We start from the raw sequence: 18,286 nt of genomic DNA, 5'->3' as shown, positions 1-18,286 counted from the left end.
CCCCTGTGAGCCCTGCCAGCCTCCCAGCACCTTCCCTCCCCAGCTCGGTGCCGTCCCGTGGGGCTCACAGGCAGCAGGGCCGGGAGGAATTTCAGCAGTTTCGCAGCTGGAGGAGCAGGACAGGGACCTGCCCTCTCTCGGCCCGTGAGTCACCGCCCAGCCTGCACCACCTGCAGCATTTGGCCACGGATGAGTGGAAAAAGAAATAATAAACCAAAAAAAACAAACAAACAGAGCCCTGGTCCTGTGCTCTCACCAGCACTGCTCAGCCAGCCGCACCGGGGCAGGGATGGGGGTCCCATGTGGGGAGCTCACTGGGGGTCCAGCAGCCCGTGATCTCTGGGGGAAGGCGAGGTGTGCTCTGTGGGATAACCACTCGTGGGGCTGCACCAGGGGGTCCCGCACCCATCCCTGGAGCAGCCAGAGGGAGGCCAGGTACTCGGGGCACCGCACGAAGCTGCAGCGCCCACCGCCGAACCTCAGCCCTGGAGGCTCCATCAGGACATGGGCTTGGGCTGGTGGCACACATCGACCCCAGGAGGAGCCTCCAGCCTCAACCCTTCACCAGCCTCATCCTCCAGGAGCCTCTGGGGTCTTTTCCAGTGACCCCGGCCCCGGGAAGAGGTCACCACAGAGGCTGTGGAGGCTCTGCTGGGACTTGGGCTCGGGCTGACCCTACTCAGACCACGGCTGGGGGGACACGGTGGGACCCCAGGAGGAGCCTCCAGCCTCAGCCCTTCTCCATCCCCAGCCTCCAGCAGCCCCCGCGGGCTCCTCGCCGGCCTCGGCCTCCCCGAGGGAGGCCCCCCTGTGGTCACGTGACCCCATTAATTAATTCCCATTTCAGCTGCTCTGACGTCATTCTTCATCAATTAATTAATTAATTTGCTGTCCCGGCAGGGATGTTGCTCGCCCGGCCAGCCCTTGGGTAACCTGGAGGCTCCCAGCCAGGTCCAATCAGAACGCAGCCGGGGGGGGTGAGAGGAGGGCTCTGATTGGCTGCTTGGGGCTCTCCTGAGTGCTGATGGTGAGAGCTGGGCTCTGATTGGCCGCTCTGGTCCCTCCTGAGTGCTCATTGGTGGAGCTTGGATCCTGCTGCTGGCAGCTGCTGGGGGCAGCACCCATGGGTGGCGAATGGGGCCGGGGGGGGGAGCCTGGGGGACGGGGGTCCCATGGGGCGGGGGTCCCGTGGGGCAGCGAGGGAACCTGCCCCTGCCTCACCCCATGGGCATGGGTTGGGACAGGGGCAAGCCCAGGCATGGGGTGGGGCACCCATGGGTGCTGGCAGGGCACCTGTGGGGTGATGGGGGGACACCCATGGGTGCTGGTGGGACCCCCATGGGAGCTGGTGGGACACCCCCGGGTGCTGGTGTGACACCAAAAGGGATGCTGGTGGAACCCATAGTAGCTGGTGGGACACCCATGGGTGCTGCTGGGACACTCATGGGGTGCTGCTGGGACCCCTGTGGGGTGATGGAGGGACACCCATGGGTGCTGGTGGGACCCCCCTGGGATCTACCAGACGTGTGCTGACCTAGCTGCCGGTCTCTGGCACCACAGGGGCCTCCTGGGGCTCTCGGTGCTCTGGTTGAGGATCCCCGGGGGGCTCAGCCGCTGCCCTCCGCCTCCAGAGAGGCCCCCGGAGCCGAAATCACCCCGGCTCGTCCCCATAACCCAGCACTGAGCCCCCCCATGAGGCTCCCCTGGGATCCGGTGCGCTCCCCTCGCCTCTGGGTGAGGCCGTTTCTCTGGGTGAAGGCCCTGCTATTATTTTTTTCCTCCTTTCATTCAAACTGACATGTTCAACGTTTCATTTTTCCCATTCGAGGCACCTCTCCTGACCTCGCCGTGCAGAGCCCGGCCCGGGAAGTTCCCTGGCCCTGCTGCAGCACCGGGGCTCACCGCTGGCACCTTTCACCTCCCCTCCCGCTGAACCCCACCGCTCCTTGGCTCCGGCCCTTTTGGCAGGCAACCACCTTCTGTGTGCTTAAAAAAAATGTTCGAATGTTACTCCGAATGTACGTTTTCATGCCTTTAGCAAGTCATTTTTTTAAAAAAAAACCCTTTTGGCTCGCCTTCCTCTGGTTTCGCGTTTCACTTGCCCCCATTTCTGCTCGGTGCTGCTCGCCGTGTTTGGACACGGTTATAACTTAATCAAAGATATCACTTTACTTCCAGCAGGCTCCTGCACTTGCTTTTAGAAAAACATTTGCTATAATACTGCTGGAATCTCTTTGGACAAACAGTGTGCATTTACTGAGTGCCTCCAGTACCACCTCTGCGTAATTCCGTGCTATCAGCAGACATTTTACTCTTTTGGTGGCCTCTCTAATTGCTTAATTTCCCTGTTTTCTCGGTTTCTTGATTTTAATTGAGTCCATCTTGCACGTAAATATTTCTGCAGATTTTACAGCGCTGTTTTTTCTGTCCTAGGACATGATCGTGATCATCAGAGCCACATTTTGGGCTGGGCTCAATGCCTGCTTGTAGAGCCTGGTAACAGATGGGCTGCAACTGGGATGGATGCAACGTGTGTGTGGGAATGGCCGGGTGTGAAAGCACCACGAGAAACCCTAAAGAGGAAATCGTGAGAGTGGCCTACGCTGATAACCAGTGCCACGATCACCATCGGGCATCCCTCTGGTAGCGGGACGTGAGCAAGGCTCAGAGGCCAAAGCAGCCATTGTGGAAATGATTTAATTCTTATAGGGCATCAAAACCTGTCCCCACCGTTGTTGCCAGCAGCAAAGAGGTGCCCCAGCCTGCTGGCGTGGCCTTGGAGGGTCCCCTTGGGGGTCGGTAGGAAAGGGGTGCCCAAGGGGTGCGTGCCCGCAGCGGGGCGGAGGTGCCCGTGACGGACACCCTGCAGGGGAAGAGGTCCCCAAAAAACCCTGGTGTCCCCCCTCTGGCAGCGTGGTGACAGGTTGGTGTCCTTCCCCTGCCACCCCATCCGCCTGCATTCCTGCGGGCTGACTCAGGGGCGTGCAGACACCACCCACCCTGCCCTGCAGTGCGGGAGGGTGCTGCTCCTCCTCGGGGCACGGCAGGGGCAGGATTCGGCCATCTGAGGCCACGAAGTTGTTTGGGACGGTGGGGACGGTCCTGGCTTCAAGCTCGGACCATCCTGCAGGGCTCCTTTTTCCGCCAGGAGGAGGAGGAGGAGGGTCCCCCTTGGGGTCTGGGCACTGCTCTGCCCTCTCGCAGCTCCCCCGGGGGCTCTTCTCCCGGGGGGATGCTGGGCACAGACCCCCCTGCAGGACCCCGTCTTGCATCCTTGAACAGACAGGAATAAAAATGAGAAAATAGTGAAAGAGAAAAGTAATTTCAGCAAACAGCTATTTTTTTTAAAAAGCACATAAAAATAGGTGCCCAGAGGTGTGTTTGGGTTGGGGGCCGGAGGCGTGCCTGTATGCCAGCGGGCAGCGAAATGCATCGTAGACCAAAAACTGTGCTGGAGCTCGGAAATAGCAGCCCTGTCCCCAAATGCCAGGGACCATTTGGGACTGAAACCGAAGCAGGAATTGCCCCCAGGGAGCTCCCAACCCTTGTGGCACCGATCGCCGGGGCTGGTGGGAGCGGAGCAGAACCGCGGTGCTGCGGCAGAAGCCACGATTGTCCTCCGAGCGTGCGGCAGAGCCCGAGCCAGGCCCCGGTGGCAGGGGATTTCTCTTTTAAACAAAGCCGACTCAGTCTCTCACCCTTCCCTCCTGACCGTCCTCCCTTGCAGGGTGTTTGCCCAAGGGGCACGGCCAGCTCTGCGCTGCGGCACGCAGGGAGCAGGGTGCCCACAGGGTGCCCACAGGGTGCCCACAGGGTGCCCGCAGCCCCGCTGCGTCCCGCAGGATCCTCCAGGCTGGTCAGGGACAGGACTTGGACAGGCATCAGTGGTTATTCAGGCAGGAATTCAGACCCTCTTTTATCTCCAAACCTTGCTCACTTTACCCTCTATAAGACTAAGGCAGGGCAGCTGCTTTTCGCCTCCTCATTTTGGGTGTCTTTTTGGCTGCTGTAGGGTTGGGATGGGGGGAGGCACAGGGCATGTGTTGGCACCATCGTCCTGCCCTGAGCGCTCAGAGCTCCTGGAGTTAGTGGGGTCACCGCATTTCTCAGTGCTTATCAGCCTGCTGGGGTCTTGGGTCCCACTGGTTATCGACAAAGGCCGCTCACATAACCCCTGCCCTGGTGCTTTTCCTGGTGCTGTCACGGTGGGGTGTTCCATCCACGTTTCAGACCAATTTTAACATTTTATTTACAGTCTCTGTGCCCCGATCCTGCTCTGCGCTCAGCAGTTCTGGGTGCAACGTGCGATCTGCAGGTTGGGCCACTGAGGTCCAGCCGAGCAGTTTGGCTGTTTGCTAAGGAATATTTGTGGTGCCTCAGAAAGCCGCCGCACAAGGGGCACGTTTAATGGTGCTAGGGCTGGCCCGAGGGTCTGTCCAATGCAAAAAAATCTCCGAGTAAGGTTTGGCAGTTTGGATTGCAGAAGATGGGAGCTGCTTTGACCAAGGAGGGGTTTTAAGAACTTTTTCAGCACAGTTCTAGGTTAAGATGTACTTCACACGATCTCCATCCTAGCACCATTTGGAAAACATCCTATTAAAATCCGGAGCTGATTTCCTCACCGTGTTACTTCTAAACCCAGCGCGTTTAGAAGGTGCAACCTGCAGCTGCGCCGTGCCACCGAGTGGCTCAGGTGGTGGGAGGGATTTCCTCCCCAGCACTTTTCCCACAGTGTCCGTCCCCGCTGCGTCCTGGCACCGCTGGCAGCGCCGCTGCCGGGCTGGCACCCTGCCCTCTGCCTGCCCCGAGCCTGGCACGGCGCTGGCTCACACACCTTCCTTCCCGCAGCACCTTATCTGCCAGGCAGCCACAGCTGTTCCCACATTTCAGGGTGTTGTTTTTTTTTTTTTGTGGCCATGACCCAGAGCTTGCAGCAGCCCCGGGGACACGGGGCAGGGGTGGCTCTGCGCCTTCCTCCCCTCTCTGCCCTCACGCAGCATCCCGCAGACAACGCGGTGCTGTGCCACGGGTGGTGCTGGTGGGACGTCACCACTCAGACCCCGCTGTCTCTCTGTCCCACATCCTCTCTGCCTTTGCTCTGTGCTGGCAGCCCCAGGTTTGCTCCCACACAATGAACTTAGGGAAAGTGCTTGTGTTTTTGTATGACCCTACAAGGATGGAGAGACCCTCCAGGCTGGGCAGGACTTTGTGCCCCATGAGCTCACTTTGTGCCCCATGAGCTCACTTTGTGCCCATGCTTAGGACAACACGATTCAGATGCCCTTGTAGGATGTGGAACCATCTCTCCAAGCACACAGAGCCCCAGGGGCTCAGGGGAGCCCTGGGACTGTGGCTGGTCCTGGAGCTCTGCTCTCCGTCCTGTTGTCCAGCCCTCCCATGGCAGGGTGCGCTGGGTCCCCATGGGTGACGTGCCCATGGCACACTGTCCTGCCTGCACAGCACCTCAGGGGAGCCACCCGCTCTGTATTTGACCCCCAGCAGGCAGCAGAAGTCAAAGCACATCCCAGAGACCCCAGGGGTGTCCTGGATGTGCTGGCAGCATCCCCCTGCTGTGTTTCGCACGTCCCCACCATGGGGCTCCAGGACCCCATGGGCTGGGGCTGTGTGGCTGGGGGGAGCGCAGCTCTGCTCTGGTCCCAGCACCCGGTGCTTGGGGACACTGTTCAGTGGTGACATCGGTGTAGGGGATGGTTGGACCAGGTGATCTTGGAGGGATTTTCCATCCCTAATGACTCTGGGACTCAATGAGCCAGCGGAGCAGCTCCTGGCGAGGTGAGCAGGGCACGGCAGGCAGCAGCCCGTGCCATGGCCACGAGCACCTTGCTGCCAGGGGACAGGTCCAGAGGGACGAGGAATCAGCCACCAGCCCCAGAAGCTTTCCTTGGAACTAGACAGCTCCTGGGGGCAATGGCCCAAACCCTGGCGGGGCCGGGACTCCTATCAGCCGAGCTGTTAAGCCTTTTGGCAGCTGCCTCGGCGAGGTGTGAGTAACCTTAAGATATCCCCTGCCTACAGTCACGAGTGCTGGGCAGGAGCAGGGGCAGGCTATCAGCCCCACGCTGCAATTAGTGCTGCATCACCCGTGGGCCAGCTGGGCTGGCGTCACGCAGCGCGCTGCCACGCCTGGCAGATACCAGCGGGATGGGGCCGTCACCCGCTGACTCAGGGCCACCGACGCCGCAGGCACTGACCTGGATCTCAGGGAGAGAGCATCTTGCGAGCTGCTGCCTCGCTGCAGCCTTGAGAAACCCCAGCACGATGTGGGCTGCTGGCTGGCGGCACCCTGGGTTGGTGTCTGGGTGCTGAGCAGCTCGCGGCGCGGGGCTGAGTCACAAGAGAGCGAGGCACCGGGGGGTTTCTCCGTCTGGGAGGGAGGCTTTGCCTTCCCCTCACCTGTAGCATCCAGCATCGTCTGAGTTGCTGCTCAGCACCACGTCCCTGGGGAACAGGGCTTTTGGGGTGAGAGCTTGGGGGTTTTCCATCCTGAGCCAGGTCTGGAGGCACCTCCAAGCACACGGTGCCGATCCTGTGCGTCTCCGGCACCTCGGAGGGGTCCTGCGCACCCCAACACCTGTGTGTGGCCACACAGCACCAGCACAGCCCCAGAACAGTGCTGCCCACAGGCACCAATCTTGTGGGACAGATGATGGCTGTGCCCCCCACCCTGAGCTCCTGCCCCCCAGGATGATCCTCTCCCCACTTCTTTGGTGCCAGCGATGAGAACGGGACCAGCTCCAGGGGACACCCGTGGCACCTGAGGTCTAGCAGTGCCCCTGCCCCATCCAGCAACGTCTCCTCTGGGTCCGTTGGGGCCGGGAGGGGGGTTTCTGGCTTATTCCCACCCTGATTCACCTATGGGCTGCCCTGGGGTCACAGCCGTGCCTCTGTGGCCAGGACATCTCCAGGTGGAGGACAGGTTCCCGAGGCCACTGCGCTGAGCTGGTGGCCTGGGAGGTGGCGGCACAGAGAGCCCCTCAGCACCGGGGGGGGGGCTTGGAGAAGGGGAGGGCTTCTTGGGCAGAGGGTCCCCAGCCCCGGCCCTCATTTGCATGCTCACAGAGCAGGGAATTTCCCCATTTTTTTCCGTCAGCAAGCAGCCGAACTTTCTGCAGGGTGACCTTCGTCCCCACCCAGGGTGGGGCGACCGCGGCAGCTGCCAAATGTCACCGCAGCGCTCCGCTCCCCGCCGGCACTCTGGGGACAAATCCCCCTGCCTGGGGCTCAGCAGAGCTGTGGGCAGCCCAGGGCATGGCCAGGACCCTCCCCAGCACCCTCACAGCACTGGTTTGGTGCAGGGCGAGCAGGCAGACCCCCCCCCAGCCCTGCGTGTCCCCAGGGTCCCCCAACTGGCAGCACCCCGCAGGCAGGGGCGCACGGTGGTGCCGGCTCTGCGGGGCCTGGTGGCAGCCACCAGCGAGGATGGGCAGCTCTGGGGATGCTCAGCACCTCGCAGCATCAGGCCCCCAGCGCCGTGGTGAGGAGCCACACGGTTTGAAGGGAAATGGGGGGCAACCAGGAGAGGCTTCTCAGGAGATTGAGCTTTGATTTGGGGTGTGGGCTCCAAATGGCAGCGTGGAGACCTGTGTGCCCCCTGCGAGCTGCTCACTGCCAGGTCCCCCCGGGTGCACCACGGCCCCTCACACAGCTCCAGGTCCATCTGTGCCCAGCGCTGGGCATGGCCCCGTCCTGCAGGGACAGTGCCAGGCCCCCCCTGCCAGCCCCGTGGCACTCAGGCACCAAACCACGGTGTTCCCGGAACGCACACACCATGGGATCATTGAATTCTTTAGGGTGGAGAAGTTCAGGATCACCAAACCCCACCACCAACCTGACCTACCGAGTCCCATCACCAACCCACATCCCTCGGTGCCGCGTCCACGTCTGCTAAATACCTCCAGGGACGGGGACTCCAGCATCTCCCAGTCAGCCCGATCCAATGCCCAACCACCCTCTGCGTGAAGAAATTCTGCCCCACATCCGAGCTACCTCTCCCCTGGCACCACTTCAGGCTGTTTCCCCATATCCTATCACTTGTCGCTCACTTTTGCTCCCCGACCTTGGCCGGTTTGAGCAGCGCACGGGAGGCACCCGACGCACAGCACCGAGGGCTGCTCAGCTCCCGTCCTCCTGCGGGGGGGTGATTTTCCACCCGGGCTTCCCAGCACTGGGGTTGCAATCGCTGGGCACCCTCACTGCCTCTCCCTCTGCCAACACCGATGGCTCCGTCCCCTCGCCCCTTTGGGAGCCCCACGGCCCCGGCTGAGCCCTGCGCCCCGTGGGGTTTTAGCCCCCAAGATGCAGAAGGAGCCAGGACTTCAGCAGTGATGTCCCCGAAGATTTAGGAGGGGATGCTGTGATAGTTGCCCGAATCCCAGCTCTGTGCAGCTCGGAAGCCCCCAGCTGCAGCGTGGCACAGCCTGAGCAGGGGACGCAGCAGCTCGGGAGCCTGAGGTTTTACCCAAAGTAGGGAAAACGAGGGGTCACCAGAAGAGTCAGAGGCACCGAGCTGAAGCAAACGGAGAGACCAGGTACCACCTTTCCCCCAAAAAATGAAGGTAGAGGGTTTGAAGATGGCCTATTTTCTGCAAGGACCTCGGTTTTGCTGCCAGTTGCAGCTGTGCACTTGTGAGCCCTCCTGCCTGTGGAGGGGATCGCAGGGCGAGGAGCCCGGTGGGCTCGGACAAAGGGGCCGAGCTCGGCACCTCCCCGAGCAGCCTCTCACTGCTTCCAGGACACGGCTCGTTTTATTGCCCTGGCAAATATTGTCTTTTCCCTAAGCTGAACTAGCCTTGGGCTTTCAGTTCCTCCCCCTGGACACAAAGCGACCGCCCCGCTGCCAACAGAGAGGCCGATAAAACACCTCCTGGTGCAGACAGCCCCGCAGCCCCCAGGCAGCCCCGGCAGCTCCTGCTCAAAGAAAAGCCCCTCATCCTCTTGGTTTCCCCACTGTGGAGCTGGGCTGAGCCCTCACATCGTGCTTTAATGCGGCTCCTGGTGGGAATGCTGCCCGCAGGGAGGAGGAGGAGAGCTGGAGGCCCCATGCGTTTGCTCTGCACGAGCTCCTGGGGAGGAGCTGGGGGAGCTGTGGGCAGCTCGTGGAAGCTTTCCACGGCTCCTGAGCAGCTGGAGAAGCTGCTCCAACATCGCTGCTTCACCCCCCCAAAATCACCCAGTTTCTGGGCTGAGCCACCAGTGTGCAGAGTCAGTGCCACCAGGACCCCAATGGGAACGCCAAGCATCCCGCAGCGAGGTGGGCTCAGCACATGTGGGGTTAATCCGGACACACAGAGCGGGGTCTCGGCCACCAGCAGTGAGACTGGGGGGAACGGGGGCTGTAGTGGTGCTGGTGCCCACCGCAGGGCGTCCTCGCCCGTGCCCACCTCCAGCAGCCCCACACCCACAGCCCCATGTCCACGCTCGGCGGCTGCGCCCGCCCCAGCCCCGTTTGTGTTTGCCGTGTCCCTTCCCTGCCCTCTGCTCACTTTCCTGAGAAGCAAGCACATCACCGTGAGGGCACAGGGCAGACGTGCCCAACCCCCTGCTGCTGCTTTGCTCCCGTGGAGGCTGGAGGTGCAAACACCAGGGAGCCCTTTGCCTCCCCTCGGGAAGCGTTTGGGTCTCGCCTGCCCCGGGCGCCCCAGCAATAGGGGACGTGTGAGGTGCCACCAGGCGGGTGGGTGACACCAGGTGGGTCACCGTGCTCCTGGCGAGAGCAGAGCACACAGTGGATGGCTTCAGGGTGTCCCAGAGGCTTTGGGGAGGCTGCTCGCAGTGACACGGCTCGGCACAGTGGTGTGGCCCCTGGTGGCCGAGCAGCAGGCACATGGCCACATGAAGGAGACCCCCAGGGTCTGATGCACGCCACAAGGAGCTCGTCCCTGCTGCTAATCTCTCTGCAAACAGCTCAGCATCGCTGGTGCTGTCACCTCCCAGAGGACGAGCTCCTGGCTCTGTGCACAGACAGCACCATATCCATGGATAGGCACCCACCCAGCTCCCCGTCAGCGCACTTGTGGGCACATCTCTGCCAGATTTTCTATTCCAGCCTCCTCCATCCCAACCGTGCGTGGACACGGTGGTTGGGAGGTGAAGCTGAGAGGCTTCGTGACTGCCCTTGGCTGTGACAAAGAGCTCTTGTCAGAAAGCAGCAGCTTCAGAAAGCCCCATCGGACCCCAGATGGGGAGGATGTTTGGTGTGGCTCTGAAACTCTCCTGGCTTTGCCCCTTTTCTATCAGATAATTCTGGATTTGTTCCCGTGGGGTGCTGTCCCCATGGGCCCGGAGCAGGGACCTGCAATTCTTAGGTTGGATGCAGCATCTGGAAGAGGGGATTTGGGAAGAAACCTCTCCCGGGTCACACTTGGGAGCTCTGCCTGATGCAGCTCCTCCCCGGAGACGTCTGCAGGACGCAGGCACACACCCATCTCCCGAGAAACAGCCTCAGCCTGTCTGTGAATCTGGGCTGGGGGAGATAAAATGTGGTTCCTAAACAGTGTCTGGGGCTGCTGTCTGGCCCCCAGTTTGGGGGCAGCCAGGACCCTCTGCTGGGGGAGCTCCTGGACGAGGGGCGAGGAGCTCGGGGCGGCGGCTCGGGCAGCTCGCCGGGGTCACCGCCGTGGCACCCGGGTGTCACCTTGCCCCAGTGAACTCTGCTGTTGTCTTCAGGCAGTTCCCTGACACACCTGGCCGTTGTGCAACAGCAATGAAATGAAACTAAAAATAGCTCCCTCTCCTTCCAGAAAAAACAGCGGGCTGAGGGTGCCAGCCGCCTGCACCCTGCCAGCAGCCGAGGAGCGCACCGAGGGCTCCCTCCTCCGAGCTGGTGCGGGCACTGGGGAAGGCTCTGCTCCTCCTCCTCCTCTTCCTCCTCCTTCTTCTCCTCCCTCTCCTCCTCCTCCACCACCACACCAGGGAGCAGCTCCCCATCTCCTACCTAATTACAGCCCAAGTTGCCGTGCCCTGGCTGCGCTCACATCCCCACACCCGAGCCCAGCGCCGTGCCCCTCTGCACTCGTTTTCAGCTTGCCCAGCTCACACGTTTTAGGGGTTTGTTCCCTGCTAATGAGAACATTTGGTTCATTTGAGATATGGTTTACTGGGCTCAGGCTAGAGCGGTCACAACCCCTGGGGCTGCTCTCCCGATCCTTCCCAGGTCCTCCCCTCTGGCTACAGCCACCTGCAGCCCGATCCTTCACGACCCTCGGGCATCACCGAGCTCTGGCTGAGCTGTTCTTCCCCTTCTGCAGGTGGAATCTTGAAGAATCAGACCAGAAATCACTTCAACGGGAGCACTGGACCAGAAATCCCCTTGAGGTTCGTGTCCCTGTGCACCCCCTGCTCCCAGGACAGACCTCAGCCATTTCCACTGCCTGCCCCTGCAGAGCCCAGCAGGATCCAAAGGATGCTCCCAAAACACAGCGCTCCCAGGAGACCTGGAGCAGCACCTGGGGGTGGGAGAAGCCACATGAGAGAGGCAACATGCCAGGCACAGCCCCGGGCTGTTGGTGAGCCCAGAATTTGGGGGCTGCTGCTGCCTGGCAGCATCACAGGCAGTGGGGAGAGCCCACAAGGGAGGAAGGGCTTGCACTGTGCCAAGTGATGGGGGAGCAGAGCCTCCTCCTGCCTCCCCTGGAGGGCTGGGGGGCTGGGGGGGTCTCTGCCACCAGCTGAGGTGACCGAGCACCAAGGGCCAGCTGCCCACGATGTGATTTTGAGCACAGCAGGAGCATCCCACAGCTGAAACCCACCTCGTCGGCACATGTCCTGCTTCCTGCCAGCTGCCGTCACCCTCTGGGCTCCAACACCTCCCCACGCAGAAAAGGGACAGACCTGAGCCCCCCAGATCTGGGGTAATCCCACTACCTCCAGCCTGGTTTGCTTCCCCTTGGGCTACCTCTGTGCCACCGGGCTTGGTCCCAGCCGGACCTCTGGGGTCCTGCAGTCACGGGGAGGAGGTGACAGTGCAAGGGGAGAGAAGAGACAGGAGCCCCCTCGCCATCCACCACCTGGGGGAAATGGCACAGGGCAGCCTCCCCAGGAAGCTTTTGCAGCCAGGCTGCCGAGGGTTTGTGCTTCCCCGTGTGCCGCGGGGACGCCTGCGCCACGAGGATGGAGGAGGAAGGGCGAGCGCTCCCACTGCTGGCTGGGGAACTGCTTCGAAATTAACTCAGGCGTGGTTTACAAGGCACAAATCGCAGCAGAGAACTTGTGAGTTAGGAACCTGGTGAATTAAAGTGATGAATTCCCGAATTCACCTGCTAGGCTAGGCAGTGCGAAGGGGACGGAGCCCCCGCTTGGTGCTTTTGTTTCTTTTCGCTGCTGGAGCTCATAAAATAAAGATTAATTTACAAAATATGTTGTCCTGTAAATTTGAGAGATCCAAATGGAGCTCATAAAATAAAGTTGAACTTACAAAATTTGTTGTGCTGTAAATCAGAGAGAGCCAAATGGCCTGTGACAGGACAGGTGATGGGAATGGGAAGAGGTGCCTACAGGGGATCGGGGACCCTCAGTCCTGTCCAAACCCCTGTCCCAGGGGGAAACCAGCAGGGGAAGCAGCAATAAATCTTGGGAGAGCAGGGCCAGCAGATCTGACAGCCCAGAGCAGCAAGGAGCTGTGCCGGAGGGCAGCCTGTCCTTCCTTGCACCCACATCCCACTCCTGCCCCAGGAGCTGGCCAAGTGGCCCGGCTGCTCGAGGACGTCCTGGGTGCAGGCTGCGAGTGGCAGGGAAGGGGACGGGGGACACGCAGTGCCCGTGTCGGGGGGCTGGCAGGTGGGAAGTGCTGAGCTCTGAGCTCTCCCCGGCGCTCAGCCCTCGGCATCCTCAGCCTGGGCTGCTCTGGGGGGCACCAGGGGGGATTTGGGGTGCCTTGGGGACGTGCCGGGCTGCCTGGCCCAGGCTCTGGTGTGGTTTCGCAGCGCTTGGCAACCTCCCCGGGAGCGGGTGGGTGACCAGCAGAGGGCCTGGCTCTGCCTCTCCCCAGCAGCTTTTATTCTGCCCAGAGCTCTCCGGAGAGCCCAGAGCAGCGGCCGGAGCCGGACAGAGCGGGTGCTCCTCCGGACGCCTCCCTCGCTCCCCGCAGCCCCGGGGTTGCTGCGCTCGGGGCTGCCGCATCTCCCGCCACCTCTTCGTGCAGCGGGCGCCTTGGGGACCATGCCTTCGCCCTCACCCGTCCTCCTGCTGCTGGCACTGCTGGGGACCACGGCGATGCGAGGCACGGCCGGGCAGCCTGGGGGTAGGATGCTGCCCCGCATGGCCCCGGAGGTGCGGCTGCGCCGGGGCACGGTGGAGGACTCGAAATCGGTGCAGCAATACGTGCCGGGGGTGCGCGTGGAGTTCCCCCGGCCCATCAACTCCGCCAGCCTGCACCCCACCAAGGCCCTGGTGCCCTCCAGCACCGACCCCGCGGAGCAGCAGCGAGGGGTCCCCACGGACGGGCAGGGGGTCGAGCCCCGAGCCAACCTCACCACGGTGTCCGACAGGAGGCTGCAAATCCAGAACCCGCTGTACCCGGTGACGGAGAGCTCGTACAGCGCCTACGCCGTCATGTTCCTGTCCCTCATCGTCTTCGCCGTGGGCATCATCGGGAACCTCTCCGTGATGTGCATCGTGTGGCACAACTACTACATGAAGAGCGCCTGGAACTCCATCCTGGCCAGCCTGGCCTTCTGGGACTTCCTCATCCTCTTCTTCTGCCTGCCCGTGGTCATCTTCAACGAGATCACCAAGAAGAGGCTGCTGGGGGACATCTCGTGCCGCATCGTGCCCTTCATGGAGGTAAGGGGCTGCGCAGGGCCCTCCGGGGGCTCCTCTCTGCCCCCTCGTTTTGGGGTCTGGCATGGGGCTCCACAAGGAGCCGAGGGACATTCCCAATGTTTTCCCTCCTGCTGCCTCTGTCCTGGGCTCTGCAGCCAGCACCAGTGCCCCCGGGACTGAGGGCCCATGAAACCCTCCTTTGTCCAGCCTTCTGTCCGTGGGATCCGTCCATCTGTCTGTCCCCGTCCCAGCCCAACACCCCCAGTGCTGTCTGTGGGGGCTGCTGGGGGGGAACCGAGGGCAGGGGGCTGCAGGTGGGGCACTGGGGAGCGGTGCTGGGGCAGGATTAGGGTCAGAAACCTGAGATTTTTACTTATCCCCGCTGCCCCCTCCATGCCCACACCCGTCAGACAGCCAAAAAATGGCCCCAAGATGTATGTTCAAAGAACCCCAGCACCATTTAGGTAAGAAAAGACCCCTAAATTGTAAAGCAGAACCATCAGCCTGACCCTGCCAAGTCCACCACTAAACCACGTCCCCAAGCACCAGGCCCACCCGATGGCACACATCCCATCACACCCCCTCCCCAAAATCCCCCTGAGCTGTCCCACTTCTGCTCTGGGGGCTGGGACCCGCAGGGTTCCTGGGTGCCACTGCAGGGGGGTGCTGCAGGGGTAGGGTGGCACCCGGTGCTGCTGCTGGGTCCTTTGGGTGCAGGCCTGGGCGATGGTGCCCACTGCCGTGTGCCAGCTGCCAGGCACGGCCCTAAATCGGCCCTAAATCTGCCCTGGCAGTGACAATGTGGTGGAAACACGGGGCAGCCCCATCCCTCTCCTCCACTTCAGGCTTCCCATGTCACGGCCATGCAGACAGAGGACTCGGAGAGGGGCAGGAATATGGAGAGGGAAGGGGGCAATCCCCAAACCAGTCCCCTTCTTGAGGAGGGTCTGCCGTGGCCTGAACCCCAGGAGCTCTCTGGCCGTGTCCGTGGGGGGGTTTCTCCTGGAGGTGGCACCTCTGGGTGCAGTGACCCAGCAGCACCAGGGTGCCCTGGAGACAGCGGGGTCCCCCCAGGAGGGCTGCTGAGACATGGGGGCTGCTGACAGCACAGCCCCGGGGAGGCACGGTCCCAGAAGGGTGCAAACATCTCAGGCTGCAGGATGGCCCCACCAGGAGCAAATCTGCTGGGTCGCAGGGGAAGGGTGCTGTGCTGAGCCCGAGCTGCGCAGTGGGGCACCAGGAGGGAGAGGAGAGGCTGGGGGACAGCACAGGGGTGGAGGAGAGGCAGTGGCACCGTGGTGGGACACAGCGCCCGTGCTGGATGCTCGGGGTGGCTCTGGGTATGGGGCAGAGGTGCTGGGACTCAAGAAGCAGCCCTGGGTGGTGGGGCTGGGGTCAGGGAGGCAATTCTGGGCTGGGGGCATGATGCTGAGTGGGGGGAGATGCTGCTGAGCGTAGCTGGACGGAGACGCTGGGTGTTGGGCACGAGCGGCTGTGCTCTGCAACGCTCATGAGGCCGAGCCAGGGCCACAGCAAAAGGCTGGGCGGGGATGGCTGACCTGGTTTGGGGTCGGGGTGCCGGCCCTGTTTCTTGCCAAACCTATTGGGGGGTGGCTTCGTGAGGCCAGGAACGGTCCCGGGGCTGGGGGGCACCAGCATGTGACTGCGCCGTGCTCCTGGGGCTTGGCGCCGAGCGATGCTGTGGCCCCGGGGCCGGGACGATGAATGCTGATTGTGACCCTCAGCGCCTTGCCAGCCCTTTCTCTGCCTCCTCTGGCCTCTTCCCCTTGGCAGACGGGGATGTTTTTCCTGCCATTTTCAATGCAGCGGAAATTGCCCCGAGCTGGTTTGTGACAAGGGCAGCTCCGGCTCCTTTGGGCTGCCGGGGCAGCAGGAGGCAGGGCAGGGATGAAGCAGTTGGAGGGCCCTGGGAAGGCTCTGCTGGGGGTGAGGTTCCCTGCTTTTCCTTTCCTAAACCCATTCAGAAAGGAGGAAGAGCCTGAGGGACAGTCCTGCCATCCCCATCCTGGCTGGATGGACAGACAGCCATCCACCGAGGACTTTCCCTGCTGCAGGACGGGGAGCGGGGCAGGGACGGGACATAAAAGGGACATTTTCATCCCGTGCCCTTCCAGCAGAGACAGACAGGTCAAAAAGGGACATTTTCATCCCGTGCCCTCTCAGGAGTCACAGGAAAGCAACCCCAAACCTGGGATGCAGCCACAGGCCGTGCCCTCTGTAAAACCAAGGAGGACGGCTCGAGGGCTGTGGGCTTGGATATCTGGGGGTTGCCACCGAGGTGATAAAACCAAACCCCCTGAGGTGATAAAAACCAACACCCTGAGGTGTCCCTGTAGCGAAACCCACTTCTGCCTCTCCCCTCGCCAGGTGTCGTCGCTGGGAGTCACCACCTTCAGCCTCTGCGCCCTGGGCATCGACCGGTTCCACGCGGCCACCAGCCCGCAGGCCAGCGCCCGGCCCATCGAGCGCTGCCAGTCCATCATCGCCAAGCTGGCCGTCATCTGGGTGGGCTCCATGACGCTCTCGGTGCCGGAGATCCTCCTCTGGCAGCTGGCGCAGGACACGTCGCCCGTGTCGGGGGCGGTGTCGGAGTACTGCACCATGAGGCCTTCGGCCGCGCTGCCCGAGTCGGTCTACTCGCTGGTGCTCACCTACCAGAACGCGCGGATGTGGTGGTATTTCGGCTGCTATTTCTGCCTGCCCGTCCTCTTCACCGTCAGCTGCCAGCTGGTGACCCGCCGGGTGGGCGGCGGTGAGAAGAAGAAGGCCGAGAGCCGAGGGACGAAGCACGGGCAGTGCGAGAGGCACCTCAACTGCACCATCATCGGGCTGGCCGTGGTCTACGGGCTCTGCGCCATCCCGGAGAACGTCTGCAACATCGTGGTGGCCTACATGTCCCCCGACGTGTCCAAGCAGACCTTGGACCTGCTCGGCCTCATCAACCAGTTCTTCCTCTTCTTCAAGTGCTCGGTGACGCCCGTCCTGCTCCTCTGCCTCTGCAGGCCCCTGGGCCAGGCCTTCATGGACTGCTGCTGCTGCTGCTGCGAGGGCTGCGGCCCCGACGCCGGCTCCAGCGAGGGCAGCGCCGACAGCAAGCTGAAAACGGAGATGTCCTCCTCCATCTTCTTCGACAAGCCCCGGGAGTCCCCTCCGCCCCTGCTGGCCCTGGGCACGCCGTGCTAAGCGCCGCCCGGGGGGCTGTAGAGATTTCGTTTCGCCACCTCCTCTCCCCCCAAACGAGACCAAACGTCGTCGTTTTAGTGTCTGGACGCGGAGCAAAGCAAGAAGCAGCAGCTCAGGGGCTGCGCCGGGGAAAGGGGGGGCTTCCGACCCCGTGTTGGGCTGGGGAGGGGGGTCCTGGCCTCGTGGCTACGTCGGGAGGACAGCAGCACCCCCCCGTCCCCCACCCTCCGTCCCTGCTGCCCGGCCGGGCTCAGGGGGTGCTGCTCCGGTGATGGAGCTGCGAAGGAAAGGTCCCCTCCGACGCCAAGGAGGGTTCGCAGAGGACTTTTAGCAAACGCACCCTGCCCTCGTCCTGCCCCGTCCCCCCCAATTCCACTGTAGGGGAAGGTCCCAGCCACCAGGTCCCAGCGGGTCCCAGCAGTGCCCTGTAAGAGCTCAATAAACCAGTAAGCTAGAGCACGTCGTGCCTGCACGTCCAGCAGCGCCTGGGGGGAGTCTGCGTGGCACCCCGCTCATCCCCCGGGCTGGGGGGCTCCGGGTGGGCACGGGCAGCTCGGGGGGGACACGGGGGACACACACAGGGGGCAGGAAAGCGGCCCCATTGGGGCAGGCAGCACCTAAAGGAGATGGGGGCAAGGCGCCCAGCTCCCCCATCCCAGTCCCTCTGGGGTGTTACTGAGCCCTATAAACACTGGTCTCAGAGCTTTGAACTGGTCCCAGTAAAGCCCAGCGCTGAGCTTTCACCCCCCCAACCCCACACATCCCCATGGGGAGGGGGAGGGAGCACAAAGCGCTCCCCAAACGCCGATTTCACACCACCGGCACCCCCAAACCCCACAGCCACCCCCTCACCCCGGGTTCCTGCTCCCTTTTTGGGGCCGCTGGGAGCACCCCGGAGGTGGGAGCGGGTCGGGGGCAGGCTGGCCGTGCTGGGAGCCCCCCCCCTCCCCGTACCGGGGGCTGTGAAAGCTCCTTGTGTGCGGCTGGCACCCGCCCCAGCCCGCGGGATGCCGGGGCGAGGGAGACGGGTTGCTACGGCCGGGTGAATGCGGGGGGCTCACTGCGGGCTTTGTGCGCCGCCGGCACCCACCGAGCTTGGCTTTCTCAGCCCCGTTACCAAGGAGACAAAAGGCCCAGTTTTCTTCCCAAAGCACAAAATCGGGTTTTTCTTTTCCACCGCCAAAGCCCACCCCCCCCCCTCCACACACACACACACACTCCCCGGGGCCGGTGTTGGCGGTGCTGTGGGGCCACGGCGGGTTTGGGGGAGAAGAGATGGGGAGAAGAGGGGGTCCCAGATCAG

General features: G+C 62.7%; 1 protein-coding gene across 1 annotated transcript; it reads left to right on the top strand.

Annotated features, from left to right (window-relative positions):
* Window positions 1-9,852: 9,852 nt before the first annotated feature.
* Window positions 9,853-16,983, top strand: GPR37L1 (G protein-coupled receptor 37 like 1; the record flags this gene model as incomplete). The annotated part of the gene is made up of 6 exons (XM_084301950.1): window positions 9,853-9,870; window positions 10,542-10,663; window positions 10,761-10,843; window positions 11,268-11,334; window positions 13,026-13,800; window positions 16,168-16,983. 6 exons carry the CDS (start codon window positions 9,853-9,855, stop codon window positions 16,981-16,983), a joined length of 1,881 nt encoding a protein of 626 aa, XP_084158076.1.
* Between the last annotated feature and the right edge of the window lie 1,303 nt (window positions 16,984-18,286).

The sequence above is a fragment of the Netta rufina genome (assembly GCF_964035555.1).
Source record: "Netta rufina genome assembly, chromosome: 26".
NCBI lineage: Eukaryota > Metazoa > Chordata > Aves > Anseriformes > Anatidae > Netta > Netta rufina.
This window is presented reverse-complemented; position numbering and strand designations above follow the sequence as displayed.